Below are 21,629 nucleotides of genomic sequence, written 5' to 3' on the forward strand. Positions count from 1 at the left end.
CACGCATACGCCGCATAGGCCAAAGTCGAGCAGCCATTGCAGGTGCCTGCTTTTGGCCATAATAATATTAGTGCGTGGTGAATGGCTCACAGCACCTGACTCGGGGGCCTATTCAGATTGAGAGAGCGAGAAACGCTGACAAATTCGGCAAATGGAAATAGCCAATTGGCAAGAAAAAAGGAAAACCCAAACCAAACCCCCTGCTAAAAAACACAATTTATTTGCGAATAAAATATGCAGCGTGTAAACTCCAATTAGACGCTAATTTCAGCCATAAAATGCAAATGTGCGTGCAGGAGTTTGGTTGATTTTTTTCTCTTTTTTTGCGCCCCATTCACTTGGGGGCCTAAGGCTAAATAAAACCGCTCAACTGGAGGCAAAGTGAATGGGTTTTGCAATTAATAAATGGCCGCAAGCGGCTAACCGCACCTGACCATGCCCACAGATCAATAAACAATGAGCCACTGAGCCACAATAATGCGTTATTAGTGCATAAATCCTGCCCCAAAGACAAAGACAACCCGCAGGGATTGCGTGCCACCTCAGGAAATATAAGAAAAAAGTATACAAAGGGGTATACCATATAAAAGGGGCATATCATATCGCCCACGTCTCGATCTGCCACGATAATTGGCAATTATGCGACGACTCAAGGCGGCCAAATTTGGCAGGGAAAAAGTCAAAATAAAGCCAAGTTTTTATTGCAATTTTCCAGCGTTTGCCAGCGATTCGCGACTCCTGTTGCTTATTTTTTGTGTGTAATGAAGTCATTATAACATATTGCGTACCCTGCACGCAGCCAGAGCTCTGAATCTGGCCGAGATCCGATCCAGCTCGGCTGGCATTGGCCATAAATTCTCATTCGTGCCCGTTTCCCAAACTCCAAACTCCATACTCCAAACTCAGCTCTCAACCTGTCACGACAGCTGCGCCGTCTAATCTAATCCAATTGAGTTTTTTTCTATTTTCCTACAGTTTTTCCTTTATTTTTCTGTATTTTTCCAATGCTCACGTCTCTTTGGGCCGGCATTATGGATGCAGGCTGCTCATTAAGCTGACGTTGGGCAGGCCATAAATCCAAAACCGAAAACCGCCCACCACCGAGGTCCGAATCCATATCCAAATCCCAGTCCCAGTTCGAATCCAATCCCGTTGGCCAGTGACTGATCGCAGTAGCTGACATCGCCACCGTCGATCTGAGGGATCGGGGAGCTTTATGGCTCCACTTGACTGCAACTGACACACACTTTGTTCGCCTGTCGACCGGGCGGTCTTGGGTTTTCAGCTACCCAGCTATCCACCTATCCAGCCTCCAACCTCGCGGTCCCACTCCAAATCCCAGGTCCCCGGACATGAGCTGGCATTTCAATTGGGCGGCTGGGGCCACTCCCAAGGGCTTAATTTGGTTCACCGGAGCGACATGCACCCAATTTTAATAAGCCAGCGGAGTGCATTAAATTGATTAATGATTACGACCACCGGATTGGCAGTTCATTTGACTGGCTCCGGGTTATAAATCCTTCAAAACGAAGGATAGATTGAAAAATTATTTAAATATGTATTGACCTTCTGGCTTTCACATTATTTTGGTTCTATTATATTGAACAAACTAACATACATATATCTTCAGATTGTATTAGACTATTAACCTTTAAACTACATTTATTTTAATAAATAATAGATTAAATATGGTCTCTATCACAATGTGTTCTAGTTGAATTTTAATTAATTTTTCTGTTTTCACATACCTAATTAATTATAAACACCTTAATCATAATTCATAAGTTGTTAAAATAGTTACTTTACAAATTATTTTTTGTCCTTAGCGTAAAATCAACACCATTTAAAATTGGAGTCTATATCATATCGTTTTATAGTCTAATGCTAATATTTTTTCAATTTACTTTTAATATAAAACTTTGGGGCTTTAAACATAACATTTAATATTCAATATTAAGTATTTAAATTTAACTTCTTACTTTTACGTATAATCAACAACATTTGATGTTTGAGTACAACTTTTATATTGATTAAACATCAAAAAGCATTGAAAGCATAAATATCTTTAAATGATTATTGTATTTTTTTATGAATACATTCTTCTGTATTTTTGATTTCGGGGTTAAATTTTTATATTGTCATCAGAAACAAAAAGTTTGTAGTATACTACAAACCCTCAAGCCATGACTCAACTATATTCCCTTAACTGCCAGCAGCAAACAAAGGAATACATTTTGGATCTATTTATATCACGTATGGAGATAAAAGTCGTGGGCGCTGAGATTTCCGGGCCGACCAACATCACCTTCTCTATAACATGGAAAGATGTTGTGGAAAGCAATGGATTTCCCCTGATTTTGCAATCTGCGAACAAAATCACACTCAAATGAAGTTCTCACCCCAACAGCTCCATTAAACGTTGAGTCAGTGATAAAATGTCAAGGCAATCTATCTCTGTGTATATTATCATACTATCACTTGAATTCCGCTGAAATGTTTGTGGGCACACGGCGCGTATACGCAACCTGCCTTAAGAGAGTAAGATACCATATTTTATGACTCATATTTGGGATGCCAATTGGCCCGGCTAAGTGAAAACCGCAGTCAGGCTGCCCCATTATCCATTACCCATTACCACCAACAGATCAAAGTCAATCTTCTGCTCGGCTCGCTGATCAGTAAAAAACTCACGTAGCTCATGAGCAACTTTTTTGTAGATCGTCTGGAAACCCAAAGCGGGGATCTTGAGGGGGAGTTACTGCAGCAGTGGCTGGTTTGCCGGCCTATGGGCGGTACTTAAGCTCACGCACACACCGATATAGATATAGATATATATATAGAAGGCACTTTTTGCGCGCCTCAAAAATTGTTATTGCACATTTAAAGGCGTCATTATTAGCGCTACATGGAAGCACTAACAATTGTCCATGAATTTCAAATGCAGCTGGAGTCCACGCACTAATTGGACGCAGTTGGAGGATCAGGAGGACCAGGAGGAGGAGGAGTACCAGGACCTGAAGTTGGGGGCAGGGAATAGTACCGACCTCGCATAGCAATTGCATTGCTCTCCACGTTTCTTTCCCCTTTTTTTGGGCTGCTCTTAGTGGGTTATCACATAAATTGTGCGCACAAATCTTGATCTGCAAATCATTTTCGACAACTTTACGGCCCCGAGGCGGGGATCTACATGGGGTGGTGGGGTGGTGGGGACCCGGTCTATATGCATATGTATGATCGTAACTTCGGTCCGCTATCTGTCGCTGCAATCTCGATCGGAGTGCGCATGCCACGATCCACGATCGCAGGCAACAATATTTTCTGTAACTCCGCGTTTAGTTACTTTTATTTTCGGTCGCCATTTCCTGTGGTACTATTAACCCATTTTCTGGCGACACTAGAAGTTCGAAAATTCCTCTAGTCCTATTATTATTAACATAAGTTTAACTATATTAACGATTTTTAAATACTGTTTTTTAAGTATTTTACTTCGGGGTAATTTTTTTCAGAAACCATTTACCAATTTTTTACATTTAGCAAACTTATTATGCTTAGAACTTTTCAAAGCTTAAGTTTAATGATTTCATTTATTAAATGTTTTCTTACTTAAATAGTCTTTCCCTATGAAAATTTTAGCCCACTCTCTTCTAGTTGTAAACTATTTTCGAACCTTTCAACTTCTTGAACAATTATATATAATATTTTTGAAAACTGATTACTTTGTTCATTGTATCTTTTGAACAGAACATTCGCTTAAAAAAATTTGATTGAAATAAAGTTTATAATACATCATTCAATTTTCAAAAAAGCGTTCTGACAAATTAGGAAATATGATTTTAGTTATGAAAGTTTTGAAAATTGGTCCTTTTGGACGTTTTTATCTAACACTTAATACTTTCTAGCTTAACATTTGGAAACACTTCATCACTTGAAAAGTGATTGTAATTATCCCTAAAAGCCGTATGAAATTTGCTAGATTTTTGCCTTACTTACTGGATTTATTCAAAAATTCATGACAACATACACTTTAAACCTTAAAAGAGTCTACAGTTTCATATATATTTAATGAACTAGTTTCACACCTATTTATTCTACTAAATACCGAAGATTTTACGAATTTTTTAATAAGGCTGGAATTGGAAAGATGTTCCTAAACTACAAACAGCCAGAAAATGGGTTAAGTAACCCAATCAGTAGAAGTTGAATTATTTAGTTGACTCGTCCAGCTAGGCGGACACTTAATTTAGGGGCCCAACACTAGCGGGAACCGTCCTGTCAGCGACTAATGAAATTTATGCATTTATGCTGGAATCCTTGCCAGCGCCGATCGTCGGCGGAGAACCCACTGGACAACGGACGATGATCCATGTTAATGTCCATCAAATGTGCCAGGGGTAAAGCAGCTGTCAATTCGATTGTTGGACATGTCCACATGTCCATGTTGCAATTTGCAATTAGCCGTAGTGGCAACGGATGTGCCAGAGGATGGGGATGAGGATGGGAATGGATATAGACTGGGGATGGGGATATGGACTGGACATAGGATGCCCTGCAAGTGTCGCGATGCGCGTTTCCCGTGAGAAATTTCAATTATTTTAATTAGCGTGGCGATCGCGGTCGCTTTATTAGGCGAAACCGATCGATGTAAGCGCGTCTGCGGCTCTGCAGAGTCTGAAACCGAGTTGAAGTATCTGTATCTGGCCAATTTCCGCTGCACGCAACGCTCGACGTCGCAGTCGCTGTCGCTGCTGGCGTCGCTGCCTTGGAGCTGGGGAGCTGGGATCTCTGAGCTCGGGGCTGGAATTCCAAGTTGATAGCGAAGACAGTCGATGCAGAACAGGATTCTGGTACTGGGCATCTCACAACCGCCTAATGACATGTTTTGGATAATGATGACGGAGCAGGAGAAGGAGCAGGAGAAGGAGCCGGGACTGGAGTTGGAGATGCGAGACTGGTCCGCCGAGTGGCGATAAAAAGCTGGAACTTAATTTAAATTGATGACACTGCTCTCGTCGCCGGCCACTTGGAAAATTGCCCACAAGCGGCGAACGTTTGCCAAGCAAATCAATCTGCATGCCAGCAGTCGGGGATTCGTTTTGCACTGGGACCACCCGGCGGTTGAATTCGCATCTGCGGCTTTTGCAGCTGTAATTCCCGGCTTAATTGGCCGCAGCGGTGTCAATTGCAGCGCCACCACTGCCATCACAATGAGGGGACCAATGACCAGTAGTATCTAATGTCCAATGGCCACTGGCCAATTCCCTGGCCACCAGCGGGGCTCGAATGCGACTTGCTGGCCAAGAGTGTCGCCCCGCTGTGATTGGGAATGCCAATTTCAGCAATTAACAATGGCCATAAAAGCCTGGCGGACAGGTGAGTAAAGCCGTCTTAAGCGCGACGGATGTGCGATACTGCGTATCCGAGAGATACCAGATAGCACTCGCTGGATGCCAGATACCAGACACCAGGTTCCAGATACCGCGTACAAGGGGCTTACACATGCAGCTGTAGATTGGCCTGGCAGAGTGTGAAGCGGAGGCGGAAACGTTCTGAGTCCCAATCCGTGGCTAAATCTGTATCTGTATCTGTATCTCAATCCGATTCCGATTCCGTGTGGGGCACTAACCTGTAAACAAAAGACAAAGGCCGCTGTCGAACATTAATCAGCAGATCGCCCCGTTAATTGCACGCAGAAAAAAAAATGGCCAAAATTAGTCATCAATTTTGCATGGTTTTTATGATTTATTTATGTTGCGGTGCTATAATATTGTGAAAACATAAAAAGAATGAAAAGTAAACCAATATAACCACTGTTAATAAATATCTGTCATATCTTTCAATATATCATAAATATAAATGTCTTTATTTTACAAATATCGCCTTTAAATCGGACAGCTTTATTTAAAGAAAAATTAAAGAAAGTAAAGTCAATAAATATTGTTTAATCTTATAATTTTTTTTTAATTTTAAAGAATAATCTTTCTAAAAGATTTCTCTTGTTTCTGGGGAGAAAATTATGTTTTTCTTGTGAGATCAGATTTTGAATTTATCAAAAATAATCAATATTTATTTTTATTCTTTCTATATCTATAAAAAACAATTTTTTAAAACTAAACAAGACTTAAATGGTACTTTTAATGTTATTACAATGCTATATGATTTATGATAATTAAGATTATGTATTTACCTTCATCTTATAATCAATAAATACATCCAAGATTTAATTCCCACTTCACTTTTCTCTCTGTGTGGCAACAAAGTAGCAACATTTAGGAAAACAAGACACGAGTCATAGCTTTTGCTCTACAAAGTATCCATATTATTGCCCTTTGGCGGAGACTTCACAGCTTCAGCATCAACTTCAACTTCAACTTCACGAGCGTTCAAGGCGCTGCAATCGCTTATTTTAGATGGAATGGTGATGGGGGCCGAGATGGAGATGGGGGAAGGGTTCGGGGATCGAGAAGGTGGAGGTAGTTCAACGACTCGATAACAATAAGTTGTTGAAAGTATCAGAGATTCAGCAGATGCGGGTGGGGAAGTGTTGGCCCGACCTTGGGCCGGATTGACCGCTTAGAGCTCTCAAATCTGAATTGGCCAAATCCAATCACGCACTCGCTTCCTGGCCAGCTGGCGTGACCCATTGCCATTGACCCATTATGCGATGAGTGGTGCTTAAACCCATCCCAAGCCCATGCCCAGTGGCAATTCCGATTGCAGTTCGTAACAAAGGCGACGGTATGTGCCGTGCACTCTGGGCCGGGAATTCGGAAATAGACACGTTCGACTGCTCTGCACATAAACAAGTTTGATTGTTACGAAACACGGGCATTGAAATTAAAAAATGAAGACTTCGCCGCGACACCTGAATTATTTGCAGCCCTTATCAAATAAGTACACAGAAGCAACCGCTATGAGTCGCAAAAACGAAATTAGAATATCGAGAATATGAGGCACACACACACACAGATAGACACGGGAGCAATCATCGATCGTAGCAGCCATTTTATGAGTCGGATGTAGATACTCAGATACAAAGATACTTATGCTCGAATATGTACTGTATCGGCTGGGACAGTGCATGTCCATTCTAAAACTCGCTGGCTGGCAGAAGCCTGAAATATTGAACCGATATTGGGCAAACGCGTTTTCCAAAGCGTTGAGCGTTCGGCGATCGGCTGAGTCTCGCTCACCCATACCATACCATCCAGCCATAGCTATAGCACTCCGATCCGATTCGATCCGAGGCCCTCACCTCACTTGCCTGGCTTTCGCTTTCAGTTGCTGCTCGCCGCTGCCGCCGATTGGTGTTGCTTCTTACCAGAGTCGCGTCGTGTTGCTGCCGTGCCGTCGTCGTGTTGCTGTCGTACCGTCGTCGTGTTGCTGCTATTTATGTGCTCAAACCCCCGACGCAAGGATAATACCCACTAATAGCTAACTCCTACACACCTTTGGCATGTGTTGAACTTGATTGCGGTTCAGCTTTGAGTTTCGAAGTCGTGTTGCCGCTGTGCAATCCTCATATTGCTGCTGTGCCGCCGATGTGTTGCTGCTGTGTTTGAAGCAGTTAAGCGAGGATAATATCCAGAAATTATATCACAATTCTTTGGCACGTGGTTAACTTGAGTTTCAAGTTGGTGTTGCTCCTTGGCTAAAACCTTTCCGCGTGTTGCTCCTGCGCAAACGTGTTGCTGCTGTGCATTCGTGTTGCAACCGTGTGTTAAGTCAAGGATAATATAATAACCCACTCCTTTGGCATGTGGTGAAGCCGAGTGGGCAGTGCTTTTTGGTGATAACCCCTTAGTTAGTCGCCTCCTTCCCCCAAAGGACATGGACGCGGATCAGGAGTCCAACAACCATCGCGGTTCGGTCTCCTCCAGTCGCTCCCTGGAGATACCCGCCACTCCATCGCGTTCGCCCAAGAAAGTGTCCTTCTCCGATGAGCTGCCCCAGTCGCAGACTCCTGCCCAGCAGCCCATCCAGCAACCAGCTCCCACGGTTGTGAGTCACGTGCTCCAGCAGGCTGCCCAGTATCTGGAGAGACTGCATGGCGCACGCGATTCCCCCGAGGATGAGAGTGCGGAGGAAGTGCAGCCAGTTAATGATAGTAGTAGTGATAGCAGGGCCAGCGAGGCCGCCATTCTGGATCTGGACGCAGTGGACGCCAGTGCTGATGAACCGGCGGCAAATGTGGCCAGTTCGCCGAGCATTCTAGTTGCCAGCGTTGGCAAACAGGAAGCGATTGCCAGCGCCAATGGAAATGGGAATGGAAATCCGAATCAGCGGCAATCAAACTTTTACATGGAACGATACAACCTCAATTTAGATAAGAACTGCAGCTCCATGGAGCTGGAGGCGCGCCGGGAGAAACAGCGCTGGCTGCTCATATCCGAGTGCAGTGCTCTTTTCGACGAGGGCGAGGGAAAGCACACAAGGGAGGCCTTCCGCAAGCTTTTCCTGGACGAGGTGAGTCCTTCAGGACCTAAATGTGAAATTGAATAAAAAAAAATTAAATTAATAAAATATATAAACAAATTATTTTAAAAATAAATCAGTGGTACACCAACATTTTGAATAACACAATATTAAACAGTATGTATATAAACGTGATCTTAAAATAGCAATATAATACCTATATGTTCTGATATTATTATGTTGGTACTTCAAAGTAAAAGTGATGTTCAACAGCATTATTTGCATATAAAGTGAAACACCCATTGTTACCATTGATCCTGTTGTAAAAAACGGGTTCCCAAATTTCTTATATTATAATGCTGGTACTTCAAGGTGAAAGTGATATTCGGTTCCCCTCTGTTAATATTAAAATATCAACCATTGATTCCCCCTCGTAAACTTAAATGCTGTAATACCGCGATGAAAACTATAAATTAAGTCCCGATCGGTTAACACCCAGGCTAAAAACGACATATTTATTTATGTTCTGTTGATACCGCATTAAAAACAATCTAGTTTCCTGCGATTTGCCATAAATAACATCATCAAATGAAGCCAAATAAATGGGATTGGGAATGGTAATGGATATGGATATGGGTCTCAAAAAGTGCGATCCAGAGCGCCTGACCTTGTGCCACTTATTCTGTGGTCCTTTACCCGATCGCTGGTCGATCGTAAAACCCGTTTTGGTTGATGGGCTCAGTTTTTGCGGCTGGTGTTTATTTTGTTTCGCCGGAGCGGCCACGAGTATTTTGTTTTGTGGGCTCCCCGAAAGCCGTTTAACCAGTCAGGGCTCATCCGTTAAATATGCACATTTTTCATCATCGCCGGGAGATCTCCCATCCGATCGCATCGCCAACTGTGACCAAATGCAAAAGACGATGCGCTTCGATTTGCAGACAATGCTGGGCTCTCATGATCGTGAGATCGAATCCCATTTAAATATTAATAGGCGGCTAATTTATGCCATTCGTCTTCATCACTACCGCATAGTTATGTAGGTACTATATACCCCGAATCGTGGGACCAGAACTCACTTGATTATGCTCATTATGTGGGTAATACACCTCTGTAAACACTCGCCGCGTTTATAAATCTTCCATTGCGGGGCATAAACAAATGCTTCTACAAACAATGCGAACGTAAATAAATTAACACTTGCCCAGAAACGGAGACGCATAAATTCATCGGTTTACAACTTGTTTTTTCGGTCTTACTTACAGGAATTCCAGCAGAAGCTCTTCCAGCTGTTTGATCTCGAGCGGAATGGTTATCTGCTGCAAGATCGCTGGATCGAGCACCTCAAGGGTCGGCTAACGTAAGTGTGGGTTGCTCGAGGAGGTGGAGGATCCTATCCTCTGAGATCGCTGCTGCTGCTGGTGCTGCTGCGACGGTGCCAAAACAATTAGCTCGCCTTGGAGAAAATAGTCATCCCATGCAGTCCAGTACGATCCGATGCGATGCGATCCGATCCACTAGGCGGATCCACACACGCACCTGGCTGGCGTGCTCCAGGCATTCCAGCTGCGCCGACCAGAAGCCCCAGATGCCAGATGCCAATGCCAGCTCCGTTCCCAGACGATGTCCGTTGCCCATGGCGATGCTATCTGCGCCGTGTGTTAACATATACAACAGCTAACATAGTCCGCGTGCCTCGACAGTTGCCTCTAAAGTTGGCTCTGGATTGGAACTGGGTACCTGGACGGCTCCGCTCTGCTCTGCAGCCAGAAACTGTCATTGGCTGCCTGTCGTAATGAAGTCATTCAAATACAAATATAGTGCGAGCAGCAGTGATATCTGGGGATGCGGGTTCGGGATAGGGAGTTCGGGTATGGCGTGCACAGAAAAAAAAGGAATGACAACGATATCATATCGTATCACACATTTATAAAGCCAGATCCAGAACAATTAAATCGCCATACAACGCATAACATCATCACGCCTTGTTAATGTACACATTTCTCTTTGAACGAAAACACTAATCAAAATAATTTGCCATCCGACTGCCAAGTGCTGATGGAGTACATATGTAAATCAGCAAATGGAATCAGCAAAGATAAAGATGGAAAAATATGTGTCATTAAAAACAGGCTATTCAATTTCAGTTCCAGTTTTTTAAAAATATTTTCGATAATATCTTATTGAGTGATTCAACTTCATAACTCAGTTTAATACTGTTCTTATCAATAAAATCATTAATTATTTTCGAAATCAATTTAAAGATTTATGTCTATGACTCATTTTTAAATTACCTTTAAATATGATCTTTTGATTTTCAGAACCTGGTATTCTTAGTAATGTTTTTCTGTGTAGCCATACCAAGAGCGGTGGGAGTACCTATATTGGGTATCGTTAAATTTGAAGTGTTTATATGTACGTATCTTGGCCTCTTTCAGCGACGATCGCCAGATGGACTTCGCCGAACAGATTGAGTCGGTGGCCTATGTGATCTGCGGTGAAAACAAGAGGGTTAGCTTCAAGAACTTCCGCGATATCTGGCACACAAGGGGGGTATGTACTTGCTGATGGTCATAAGTAATTCCTTAAATCCATGTTTTTAACTCCTTTATTAGGTCCTTGATAAACTGTATCGCCTGATAGAGGTAGATGGCAGCAACTTGATATCCACCAACCAGGTGATGGAGTTCATTTCACACCTTACCAACTCCCGACCTAGGACAGGGTTCGACAAGAGCTCGCTGGCCCGGCTGGAACAGCTCTTCCGCACCACCGTGGGAAACGAGCAGGAGATCCGAAGGGAGGAGTTCCAGAAGATCGTCACCTCAAAAAATGTGAGTTGCGGGAATGAGTCAGAAACTACAAGTCTATGTTCAAACTTATTACTGGGCAATAGATAGTTTTTGCTCAAAAATGCTTTCGTTATTAACTAATTAGCCCTCAAAATATAACTAAAAATGTCTATAATATAATTTTGTTATTTCTCTGACAATAGAAATAAAATTTTTACAGATTTTATTTTGCTTTCTTATCGAAAAGCTTCAGAAATTTTATTTGCTGTTATATTTTGATAAAAAAAAATATAATATAATGTTTTATTCTTATATTCTATTCACATTTTAACAATATAATATACATATGAAAATATTTACGTGAAGAAAATAATTTATATCTTTTATAATCTGATTTGTCTATCATTTTTCACAGCCTTTCTTCACGGAGCGCGTCTTCCAAATCTTCGACAAGGACAACTCGGGTTCCATTTCGCTGCAGGAGTTTATCGATGCGATACACCAGTTCTCTGGTCAGTCGGCCGATGACAAGATCCGCTTTCTGTTTAAAGTCTACGATATAGATGGTAAGTTTACAGATTAAAATAAAAATTCTTTCCTGATCCAGCCTCTTTAAAACTTACCAGGTGACGGACTGATCCAGCACAAGGAGCTGCACGATGTCATACGACACTGCATCAAGGAGAACGGAATGGAGTTCTCCGAGGACCAGATCGAGGACCTTACCAGCGCCATGTTCGAGGATGCCGATCCACAAAACAGCGGTGAAATCACCTACGAGGCGTTGAAGAACCAGCTTCATAAGCACGGTGGTCTCCTGGAAAACCTCAGCATAACGTGAGAACTAAAAAGAGATAAAAAGGATCTTAAACACTAAATTAATTCCAATCCATAGGATCGATCGCTGGTTAGTGCCCATCGCAGAGGATCGGCAGGCGGGAGGAGCTGCAAAGGGGAGATTTTGGAATACCCTGCCCCACCAGTTTTCGCTAGCCTATATGAAAAATAACCAGGTCTTCGTCACGTACCTCTTCTTCTTCATAACCGTCAACCTGTGCCTCTTTATTTCCCGTGCCATTCAGTACCGAGCCAGCAATGGATTCGTCATTATAGCCAGAGCTTGTGGTGAGTACTGGTATTGACCCAACCGCAAAAACCTAGCTTGCTATAGTAGATAACTCAAGAATATAAATAACTCTCCATTTTATGACCTTTCATTGCAATTACCTGTTTAACTATAAATCTCCCTCGTAACTGCGTAAACTCTCTTGTTTTATCAGGAAGCCATAGGAAGATGGTAGTCTATGTTTTAATAGCGTAGTAAAAGTTTTAAATTAAATTAAGTAGTTGGTTGTGGTAGCTAATTTCGGTTTTAAATGATTATTTTATTTGATTGTAAATCGTACCCAATACAACATGGTGAAAGGTACTTGATAACTTAAACTTTCGGCAATTTAATGTGTAATATGACTTATTCCTAATGACCTATGAGATTAAAAATAAATATATTTTCTAACCCAGGACAATGCTTGAACTTCAACTGTGCCTGGGTCCTGGTCCTGATGCTGCGGCACTCGCTGACTTATCTCAGGGGACGGGGCCTGTCCTCGTACCTCCCACTGGATCACCACGTCTACCTGCACAAACTCACCGGCATCACAATCTCCGTCCTGAGCCTGATACATACGATTATGCATCTGTTCAACTTCTCGATCATCGTGATCAACGATCCAAACATTAATGCTGGACACTACACCATCGGCGAGTGGCTGCTCACAGATCGTCCTGGATTGTTTGGCCTGATCCCGGGCTGTGCCAATCCCACGGGAGTAGCTCTGCTGGTCATTCTGATGGTGATGTTCGTGTGCTCACAACCATTCGTGCGGCGAAAGGGCAGCTTTGAAATTTTCTACTGGACGCATCTGTTGTACGTGCCATTCTGGGTGCTGTGCCTCTTCCATGGACCCAACTTCTGGAAGTGGTTCCTGCTGCCGGGACTCGTTTATATAGTCGAGAGGGCACTGCGCTTCATTTGGATGCGTGGAGAGCATGGCAAGACGTATATCAGCTCTGGGTTGCTTCTGCCCTCCAAGGTGGTGCACCTGGTGATCAAGCGACCACATCACTTTAATTTCCGACCCGGAGACTACGTCTTCGTGAACATTCCGGCCATTGCCAACTACGAGTGGCATCCGTTCACCATCAGTTCGGCGCCCGAGCAGGAGGACTACATGTGGTTGCACATACGCACCGTGGGCGAGTGGACCAATCGTCTTTATCGCTACTTCGAGAGAGAGCAGCAGAAGATCCAGCAAGGTGGCTCCACGCAGGAGATCCCTCAGCACATGCACGCGATTCCAACTCCTAGCTTTATGCTCCTCAATGAGGCCCGTAATCCTGCGTTGGCGGGTGAGAGATCTGCCACGCCGCAAACGGATTTCCTGGCCAGAAATCTGGCCGTACAGGCTGTGCCACCAGTGCGTCCGCCTCGCCAGAATCGTAAGCCCACGGCGGGAGCTTCTACGGATCCTCCAGCCACAGGGGTTAATCGCATACGCAGCATCAAGAAGAGTCTGCAACGCACTTTCTCCCGCAAGGAGACTGTGGAGCCCAAGAAGGGCGTTCCGAATGGAGCTTTCCTTGGTGACCCCGAACGGGAGGACTCTAACCTGAAGCAGAGACCGCTGGAGAAGAGCATCTCCCTGCCGGACATCAGTGTGAAGAGCAAAAAGAGGAGTCGCCTCAAGGCGTAAGTATTAACTAAAGATAGAAATTCAATCAGATACTGACCTATTCCTATCCTATCCTAGTCTTCGAGCTCTGGGTCGCTCCGAATCCGAGTCCGCCTTCGATGAGAAGCGGGTGCGTCGGGCCAGGAACAACAGCGTGGGATTGGCCTACCTCAGTCCGCAGAACAAGTCGCTGGCGCAGAGTTTCCGCTACATGCGCACCAAGCCGACGATCATCGCCTTCAAGACGCCCAGCATGGAGGAGCGGGAACATCAGTTGGCGTCCGGAGAAGTCAATGGAGCAAGTCCGGCCAGCCGGGCGGAGCAGGGTCAACTGGGTGCCAAGATGGATCCAGTGGATAAGTTACAGGTGGCCAGACTCAGTTTGGCGGCGGAGGTGGCCTCCAAGCCATTGGAGGTAAGTTGGCGGCTGCTGAGCTCCCTTAACTAACCCATCCAAGCCATGTAATTCCGAACTAATTTATACGAATCGAAGGACCAAACACAAACGGGATCGGGCAGCAGAAAGTCCATTCTGCGGCGTCCCACTTTCCTGCGCTCCCTGTCCACCTCCATAAATAACCGATCAGGCGGAGGCGGTGGCGGATCAACTGGTAGCTCCACAACTAACAGCGGTGGCAAAGTCACACTCGATGCGGGAGTCATGGAGGTGCGGGTTACACCAACACACATACCAAAGGCCAACCAAGGGCTAACCCACTAACCTAATCCTAATGTTAACGTTGTGCTTCTCCTCCTAGATCTTCATCGACGGTCCGTATGGAGCGCCTTCCAGTCACATTTTTGGAGCCCAGCATGCTGTGCTTATAGGCACGGGCATTGGAGTGACTCCATTTGCCTCTATCCTGCAGGTAATGTTGATCTAATATAATCCTTGATCGAAACTTATTGCATAATCTTCTGGACAGTCCATAATGCATCGATACTGGAAGGCCCGGCACAGCTGTCCGAGATGCCAGTTCGAGTGGGCCAGCGAAATACCCAAGTCTGTGATGAACCTGCGCAAGGTGGACTTCTTTTGGATAAACCGGGATCAGAGATCCTTCGAGTGGTTCGTCAATCTGCTGTCCCAACTGGAGATCGAGCAGGCGGAGCTGGGCGGAGCCATGGAGCGGTGAGTTCAGCTGAAAGTATCTATGGGTGGAAATTAGCCAATGGTTTCTCCTCAGCTTCCTGGACATGCATATGTACATAACGAGTGCCCTGCAAAGAACCGACATGAAGGCAGTGGGTCTTCAACTGGCTTTGGATTTGCTGCACGAGAAGGTGAGCCCAAAATATATTCCTCACAAGCAATCCTTTCTAAACTACTTCATTATATTCCTCACCAGGGCAAGCGGGATCTGATCACTGGCCTGAAGACCCGCACCAATGCCGGCAGACCCAACTGGGATAAGGTCTTCAAGCAGCTGCAGGCCCAGCAAAAGGGCAAGGTCACCGTCTTCTACTGCGGCCCACCACAATTGGCCAAAACGCTGAGATACAAGTGCGACCAGTACGGATTCGCCTTTCGTAAGGAGTGCTTCTGAACAAGTCACATCCCTCGCCTCCATCCATACCCCCGTCCAGTTTCATCTCCCCCATCTCACTCTGTGTCAATCCCCCTCGTTCATCGTGTTCTCATTTGCATAAGCAACGGGTTTATTTCGGGTTCGGTTCGGTTTAGCTTAGCTTAGATGGCTATTTATTCGTCACTTGTCTTGTTGCCTCATTGTTGAGTGTGTCCCCCAGCTTGTAAATATCTATATCTATCTGTATAATCTATGTGCTCATGCAATAAAGTTTGTTACCCAATGTGCCGTCCAATTCCCGATTGCATCTGGTTCAGAACGAGTACATCGTGAGCTTCTTTGCAGGCGGCTCCGAGTTCTACATTTGATGCCCCGGTCGCAGTAGAACGCTTCAAAATCCCTCACAACTAGGACACTCAAATAAAAACAAAAACTACAAGACAAACACTTCAAACTACTAAGCTACCTGTACCCATTTACTGCCTCAGCCAGGTGCTAAAGTTGATGTCACTGGGCCTGGACATGCGGGCAATGGTTATAGTCTCGTCATCAATGTTGTCCACATTGTAGAACTCCCTCAGCTCGGCAATGGCAGTCTCCTCGATCTGCGTGTGAACCAATGATTTGTTCCTCATCCGCTCGTAGGTTTCCCTCTGTCTCCTCTCGTCGGCCAAGATGCGCGAGAAGCTCTGCCCGTGCTCCGTGGACGTGGTGGAGGAGGCAGCTTGTCCCCTCATCATGTTGGCGAATGAAGTCGGATCCGAACTGCTTCCAGTGGTCGGAGACGTGAAGGAGTCATTGAAAGAACCCGATGGAGTGGCAGTTACTCCCCAGGCATTCGGAACGGCCACTGGAGTGGTGGGTTGTTCCACCAGGGGTGGGTTAGTGGCACGCCAATTCTTCGATTCAGAGGAGAGACGCTTCCGTTGTTTTTGCGACAGTTTCTGCGACTGGGGCGTCAATGAGCTAAAGTCAAGGTTGTAACTCTTGCTCAACGGCGTGGTGGGTTCCGTTTCGGAGGAGGATGGCGGAGGCGTTTGCTCCTTCAGGGTCTTCCTTTCAATAGGGATCAATTCAGGATTTCGTGGCTCTTCCTGCTTAAGAGTGTTGTTTACTTTTAAAGCAGTTTCAGCTTGTTTCCGCTTTTGATCCTTCTTGTCCACCACTCGCGACCAGTTTTTAACCTCGCTGCGAGCGCTTTCCTGGGGGGATGAGGGCACCTCTAATCCTGGAGCCGATTCGCTGACGCTCAGAGATCTCATCATACTGGATATGGCCTGCTGCTCATACTGGTGACGAGCACCCTGCTTGCGCAAATCCTTCTGTTTATGCTTGGCAGCCTGCTTGAGCTTGGATTCCTAAGAGAAAATCAAATTAGAACGAATTCAAAGAAAGAATTGGTAAACACAAACCGCATCCATTCTGTAATCCAGGTCCACTTCACACCCGTCAACAAAGCTGAGCAATAGCTCATCTTCTATAGCCTCTGAGAATGGGGTTATTTGCCGATAATCAAACACCCTTTTAAACATGTTTCGGTAGTGCTCATTCAGGCACTTCAGAGTCTCCCCATCGCACTGCTCAATACTGCGATAGCAAAGCACTCTTGCCAGGTTTTGGCAAATGAAATCCATGCAGCCCTTCAGCAGCAGCTTACAGTTGTACATGGCGGCAAACTCGAGCATCTCGCCGCACTTTCGTATGCTAATTTTGTCCAGGATGAGCGACTCGCACACATTCTGAAGCGACTCAATAAAGTACTGGTCGCATATGGTGATCATGTTGTAGAGGAAGGTCTCCAGGTAACCCTGCTTGCAGAAGGTCTCAGTTTCCAGACTGTACAGGTAGTCCAAAACCGGCTCCATATACTCCGCGGGAACTCCTTCCATAGTGACAGAAGAGCGTTCCGCCCACGAGTGCATGAACATCATCTCAAAGTACTCCAAACGAGCCACCAACATGCATTTATGAGCCTCAAGTATCTTTCCGTCCTCGCACACAATCCTCACATCGTAAAGCTCCGGGTAATCGGAGCGATACAAGCGACTAAAACGCTGACGGATATTGACCATTGGGAATTGGTGGTCACGCACGTAACTTTGCACGTACTTGGCCAGTTCGACTAGTTGAAACTTCTCCAGATGCGGCAGGAACATCTCACAGGTGCGGGTTCGATGTTGAGGATTTGCGGGCCCCAGACTTTGCTGGATGCAGTCGATATCTAAATAAGACATTTCGGTTATCAATAGGAACTTGTTTGATTATAATCTTAGCTTACCATCCTCTGTTGGCCAGTAGCTTGTGTAGATGTACTTTAGAATCAACTCAAACATCTTCCCCGTTAAATGCTCCAAATTCAGATAGATATCCTTGTCCAGATAGCAGCGTATGAGCTCCCTTAGACCTGGAGCCCGACTGTAAATTATGAACTTGTGGGCCGCGAACTTCTCGCCATCCACATGGAACACAACATCGTGGACAGCATCACAGTCGCTGGTTTCGTGCAGTAGCTTCTTGAAGCTGTGCTCCCTGCGCGGCAGTGTGGGCTTTCGGAAGTACTTGGCGTGCGACTCCTGCAGAACGGCAAAGGAGGAGAATCCTTCGTCGCAAAATATGTCGTTGGCTCGGTCGATGTTCGGCACTCGCTGCAGCTCGATGCGGATCACATGCTCCCGGGAGATTTCCGTTTTGTTCTGATCGTTGTCCTGCCAGATGTCCAGATTTCCGCGGGATTTCTCCTGCAATCCTGAAGACGGCAGGGCTATCTGATTGCACTTCCCCCGATAAACGCAGCCATCCCCGGAGAGAACCATTACTTGATTGCACTTGTAAAGGATTTTCTTGATTTGCGGCAGGCGTATGGGTGAAAAATTACACCTGCAAGGGTAGGACATATATATTAAAGGGATTTAAACTGGCCTTAAGTGGCTTACCTGTAAAACTGTTGAGTATTCTCGTACCATAGGTAAACCACATTCGTCTCAGTGAGCATCAATAGCTTCAGAGCCGCCGCCGAGCCTTTGGTGGAGTTCTTTAGGTTGCCACCCATCACCGATATGCTCTTGAGATCTTCGTAGCTGGTTGGGTTTCATATTTGTAATATAAAACGCCATTATAAGGAAGCGAACTCACTTGGGCGTCTTAATATATCTAGTTTTGTCTGCATAGTAAAGGGTAATCATCTTCTCCTCGCTGTAAATTACCGTGGCTGCATTGTTGGCCTCCACAAAACGAATTGTAGTCCTGGCAGGCAGCTTGATCTGCAGGAAAGACCATTATAGACTACCCAAGATACATGGCAATAACTCACCAGTGTGGGCACCATAATGCTCGGCGTGTTAGCACTGATGCCAAACTGGCCCTGATTGGCCCCCCAGACGTAAACACAACTGCTGCCGTAGGCGATCGAGTGCTGATCGCAGGCGATCACGCGCACCAGATCGCTGGCACCTTTGTCACGCAAGGCAACCACTTCCTTGAACTGGGTGAGGTGCTCGCCGGCATCACGCACGCCCAGCTGATGGTCTGTATTCAGGCCGCAGGCGAAAACCAGCGAGCGCTGCGTGAGCACCAGCGAGTGCTGGCGGGACACACTGATGTCCCGTATGGAGTCGTCGCCTAGTTTTGAGGAAACCTTCACCCTCTTGGGGGCAGGCAGGCTGTTCTCCATTCCGATGCCCAGGCGACCGCCTTTGCCATGACCCACGGCGTACAGGTGACCCTTCTTGTCGCAGAACAGACTGTGGTAGGCGCCCAGGGCCACCTGTTCCAGAAACAGGTTGGACTTGCGAAAGAAGTCCACCGCCTGCGGGGCATTGGTGTTCTGCTCGTTGCCTATGCCCAGGTTGTAGTTCTTGTTGGAGCCCCAAACCAGGACATCGTTCCTGGATATAAGTAAGTTGGTATAATAGAAATTATTAGATTTCTTAACTTCACTCACTGGGAATCCGTGGCAAAGTCTTCATCATCACACTTCCGACAGATGGCTTGGAGGGGACACCTGGTGTCCTCATCCAGGAGCTCCAAACTGGCTCCGTAGCGAAGCAGTAGGACGGCGCAATCTATAGAGCCGTAATAAAGGGCTCTGTGCAGTGGACTACTTCCAGATTCGTAATCCTGACCATTGATGTAGGCTCCATGGTTGAGCAGCCACTCCAGAATCTCATAGCGCGCCGTGGAGGCAGACATGTGCACCGCCGATCGACCCTATGATTAGGAGATAAATATATATGTACTTCACATCAAAGGCCTTCTAGGGGTATAACTATTTCACCACCCACCAGGTCGTCCAATATATTGGCGAAATTTCCGCACGTCTTGAAAATAAAAGCCGCCAGCTTCTGGTGGTCAATGGAGCGCTTCGTCAGCGCGGCGGTGATGGTGTTTCCATGCTGGCGGTGTCTGCACTTCGTGGTGCAGTCGTATTCCTGGCTCCTGGCGGCTGACATCGGATAATTTATAAATAAACGCCGGGATATCAACCTTTTTACGTGGATTTTTGTTTTGGCTCGCGCGGAAGTGTGACCAGGTGGTGTAAAGCGAGGGCAAACTAACCGAAACCCTCGACTAAAAACACGGGAGCGCTTTATTTAAAAATTTAAAAAACTACCCTAGTTGTAGGAAAACCATCCCCTATCATCAATTAAAATTGACTAGTGACAAAATATAAAGTAAAAACCCTAGGCGTTTATCATTTCGACGCTGTCCGCTGCTTCATTAGCAAGATAAAGTAATATATTAATTCATTGTTTTCTGTTTTATAATACATGCCATTAATTAATGCTATACTTAGCAATTTAACTTATTGTCTACAGTGCGTTCTAGCAACACTTTAATTTTTACAAGCTAAATATGAAAGGGTTCTTTTTTGACTTAGTTAAATAAAAGAATAATTGAACACATATATTATTGTAATAAATAAAGTTAAAATAAAAAACTTGTCAAAATGTATAGTGCACTGCATTTAAACTTAAATCTAACAAATTCACAACGATTCGATATGTAACTAAGCAGAAGTTCTTAAGCAAAATAGTCGACCTAATACAGATTCAATGAGGATATGACTTACTGGTAACTTTACTAATAATTAAGATCTATTTTGTGTGATGAAAAGGTCACGCCTTGGCATTTTGACTGACTACGGGTAGTCGCAGTCTTCGCTTTTTAATTATGACAGGGTTTTCGTTACTTCCTCGCTGTTGCAAAATGGATCTTCCCGCAACTGAGATTACACCATTCTTTTTAATTATAGAGTACACACAGACTTCTTTTGGCGCCTGTTTTCGGGATGATCTGTCAAAATTACGGACGCGTGGCCTCGACGTTGGCTTATTGGAATAAGAAACGTCTAGGGATGAAACATTCATCTGCTTGATTGGGCTGATAAAGTTGCGAATCCAGGTTTTTCCAGTGGGCTGGCAAGGTTCGCTTTTTATTATTAGTTGTCCAGGAGGTGCTGGTGAATCATCCGCAGTACTATCGGGTAGGATATGTTCCGTAAGTTTGGGTGGCTTCCAGGGGCGAACTTTTCCCTGAGTAAACAGATACATCTTAGTGCTTGAAAGGTCAAAATTCTGGGCTTAATTACCGAACAACAGTGCAGTTTCTGAGCCTTAACCGTGTCTGCTATGAGTAAGCCACATTTGCACTCGGCATACCCGTAAATTCTGTACAAAGGACCTCTTCGCTTAATGCTAAAGCACTTCTTGACGTGGGCGAAGCGGTTTTTGAACGACACCATGGATATTCCACACCCTGGACACTCCAACATCTCCACCAGCTCGCCGATGGTGTACCAAATGGCTTCCTTGAGCTCCACGGCGAAGGTTTCGTCTTCAAAGGGTTCATCGGGCTAAAAAGGCGAGTAGGATAAGTGAAAGTAACCTGTGGGTGAGTAATATAGCCTTACCACAACTTTCTTAGAATCCGACATGTTTAAAAACGTAAACAAATGGTCGCATGGGCTTCTGTCCAGTTAACTCTATTTCCCCACCTGCTGTTGAGATTTTTTGGTGCTGGAGTGTTTCCCTTCGTCTTTTTTGTTAAAAGAACTCTGATCCTGTGCAATTGCAGTTTAACTTTCCTTAAAAAGGTAAATAATAACAAAAAGTTTTTTTTAACAACCTATAGAGTGACCAGCTCTTGGCAGCACACACCGATAACAGCTA

General features: G+C 45.1%; 3 protein-coding genes across 4 annotated transcripts; 1 reads left to right on the forward strand and 2 right to left on the reverse strand.

Annotated features, from left to right (window-relative positions):
• The first annotated feature begins 7,268 nt into the window (after positions 1–7,268).
• Positions 7,269–15,745, forward strand: Nox (NADPH oxidase). Of its 2 annotated transcripts, XM_017074265.4 has the most exons (14): positions 7,270–8,463; positions 9,675–9,769; positions 10,848–10,962; positions 11,025–11,243; positions 11,617–11,767; positions 11,828–12,038; positions 12,097–12,326; positions 12,723–13,950; positions 14,012–14,348; positions 14,427–14,600; positions 14,692–14,802; positions 14,860–15,065; positions 15,121–15,217; positions 15,283–15,745. In XM_017074265.4, the coding sequence occupies exons 1-14, from the start codon at positions 7,828–7,830 to the stop codon at positions 15,478–15,480; spliced, it is 4,008 nt and encodes a 1,335-aa protein (XP_016929754.2). In that variant the 5' UTR covers positions 7,270–7,827; the 3' UTR covers positions 15,481–15,745. The 2 variants fall into 2 exon arrangements, with proteins under 2 accessions (XP_070850722.1, XP_016929754.2); XM_070994621.1 differs by lacking the exon at positions 14,427–14,600 and having other exon boundaries at positions 7,269–8,463.
• On the reverse strand, positions 15,560–19,986 carry LOC108009710 (inhibitor of Bruton tyrosine kinase). Its single transcript, XM_017074266.4, has 8 exons — positions 19,743–19,986; positions 19,403–19,668; positions 18,773–19,346; positions 18,595–18,722; positions 18,396–18,539; positions 17,741–18,339; positions 16,875–17,683; positions 15,560–16,820 (listed from the first exon to the last, which is right to left on the reverse strand). The coding sequence occupies exons 1-8, from the start codon at positions 19,908–19,910 to the stop codon at positions 15,939–15,941; spliced, it is 3,570 nt and encodes a 1,189-aa protein (XP_016929755.2). The 5' UTR covers positions 19,911–19,986; the 3' UTR covers positions 15,560–15,938.
• Positions 19,987–20,365: 379 nt separating this feature from the next.
• LOC108009090 (uncharacterized) lies at positions 20,366–21,608 on the reverse strand. Its single transcript, XM_017073147.4, has 3 exons — positions 21,371–21,608; positions 21,050–21,313; positions 20,366–20,993 (listed from the first exon to the last, which is right to left on the reverse strand). Exons 1-3 carry the CDS (start codon positions 21,392–21,394, stop codon positions 20,577–20,579), a joined length of 705 nt encoding a protein of 234 aa, XP_016928636.2. The 5' UTR covers positions 21,395–21,608; the 3' UTR covers positions 20,366–20,576.
• Positions 21,609–21,629: the final 21 nt, after the last annotated feature.

Source organism: Drosophila suzukii, chromosome 2R, assembly GCF_043229965.1.
Source record: "Drosophila suzukii chromosome 2R, CBGP_Dsuzu_IsoJpt1.0, whole genome shotgun sequence".
NCBI classification, from domain to species: domain Eukaryota; kingdom Metazoa; phylum Arthropoda; class Insecta; order Diptera; family Drosophilidae; genus Drosophila; species Drosophila suzukii.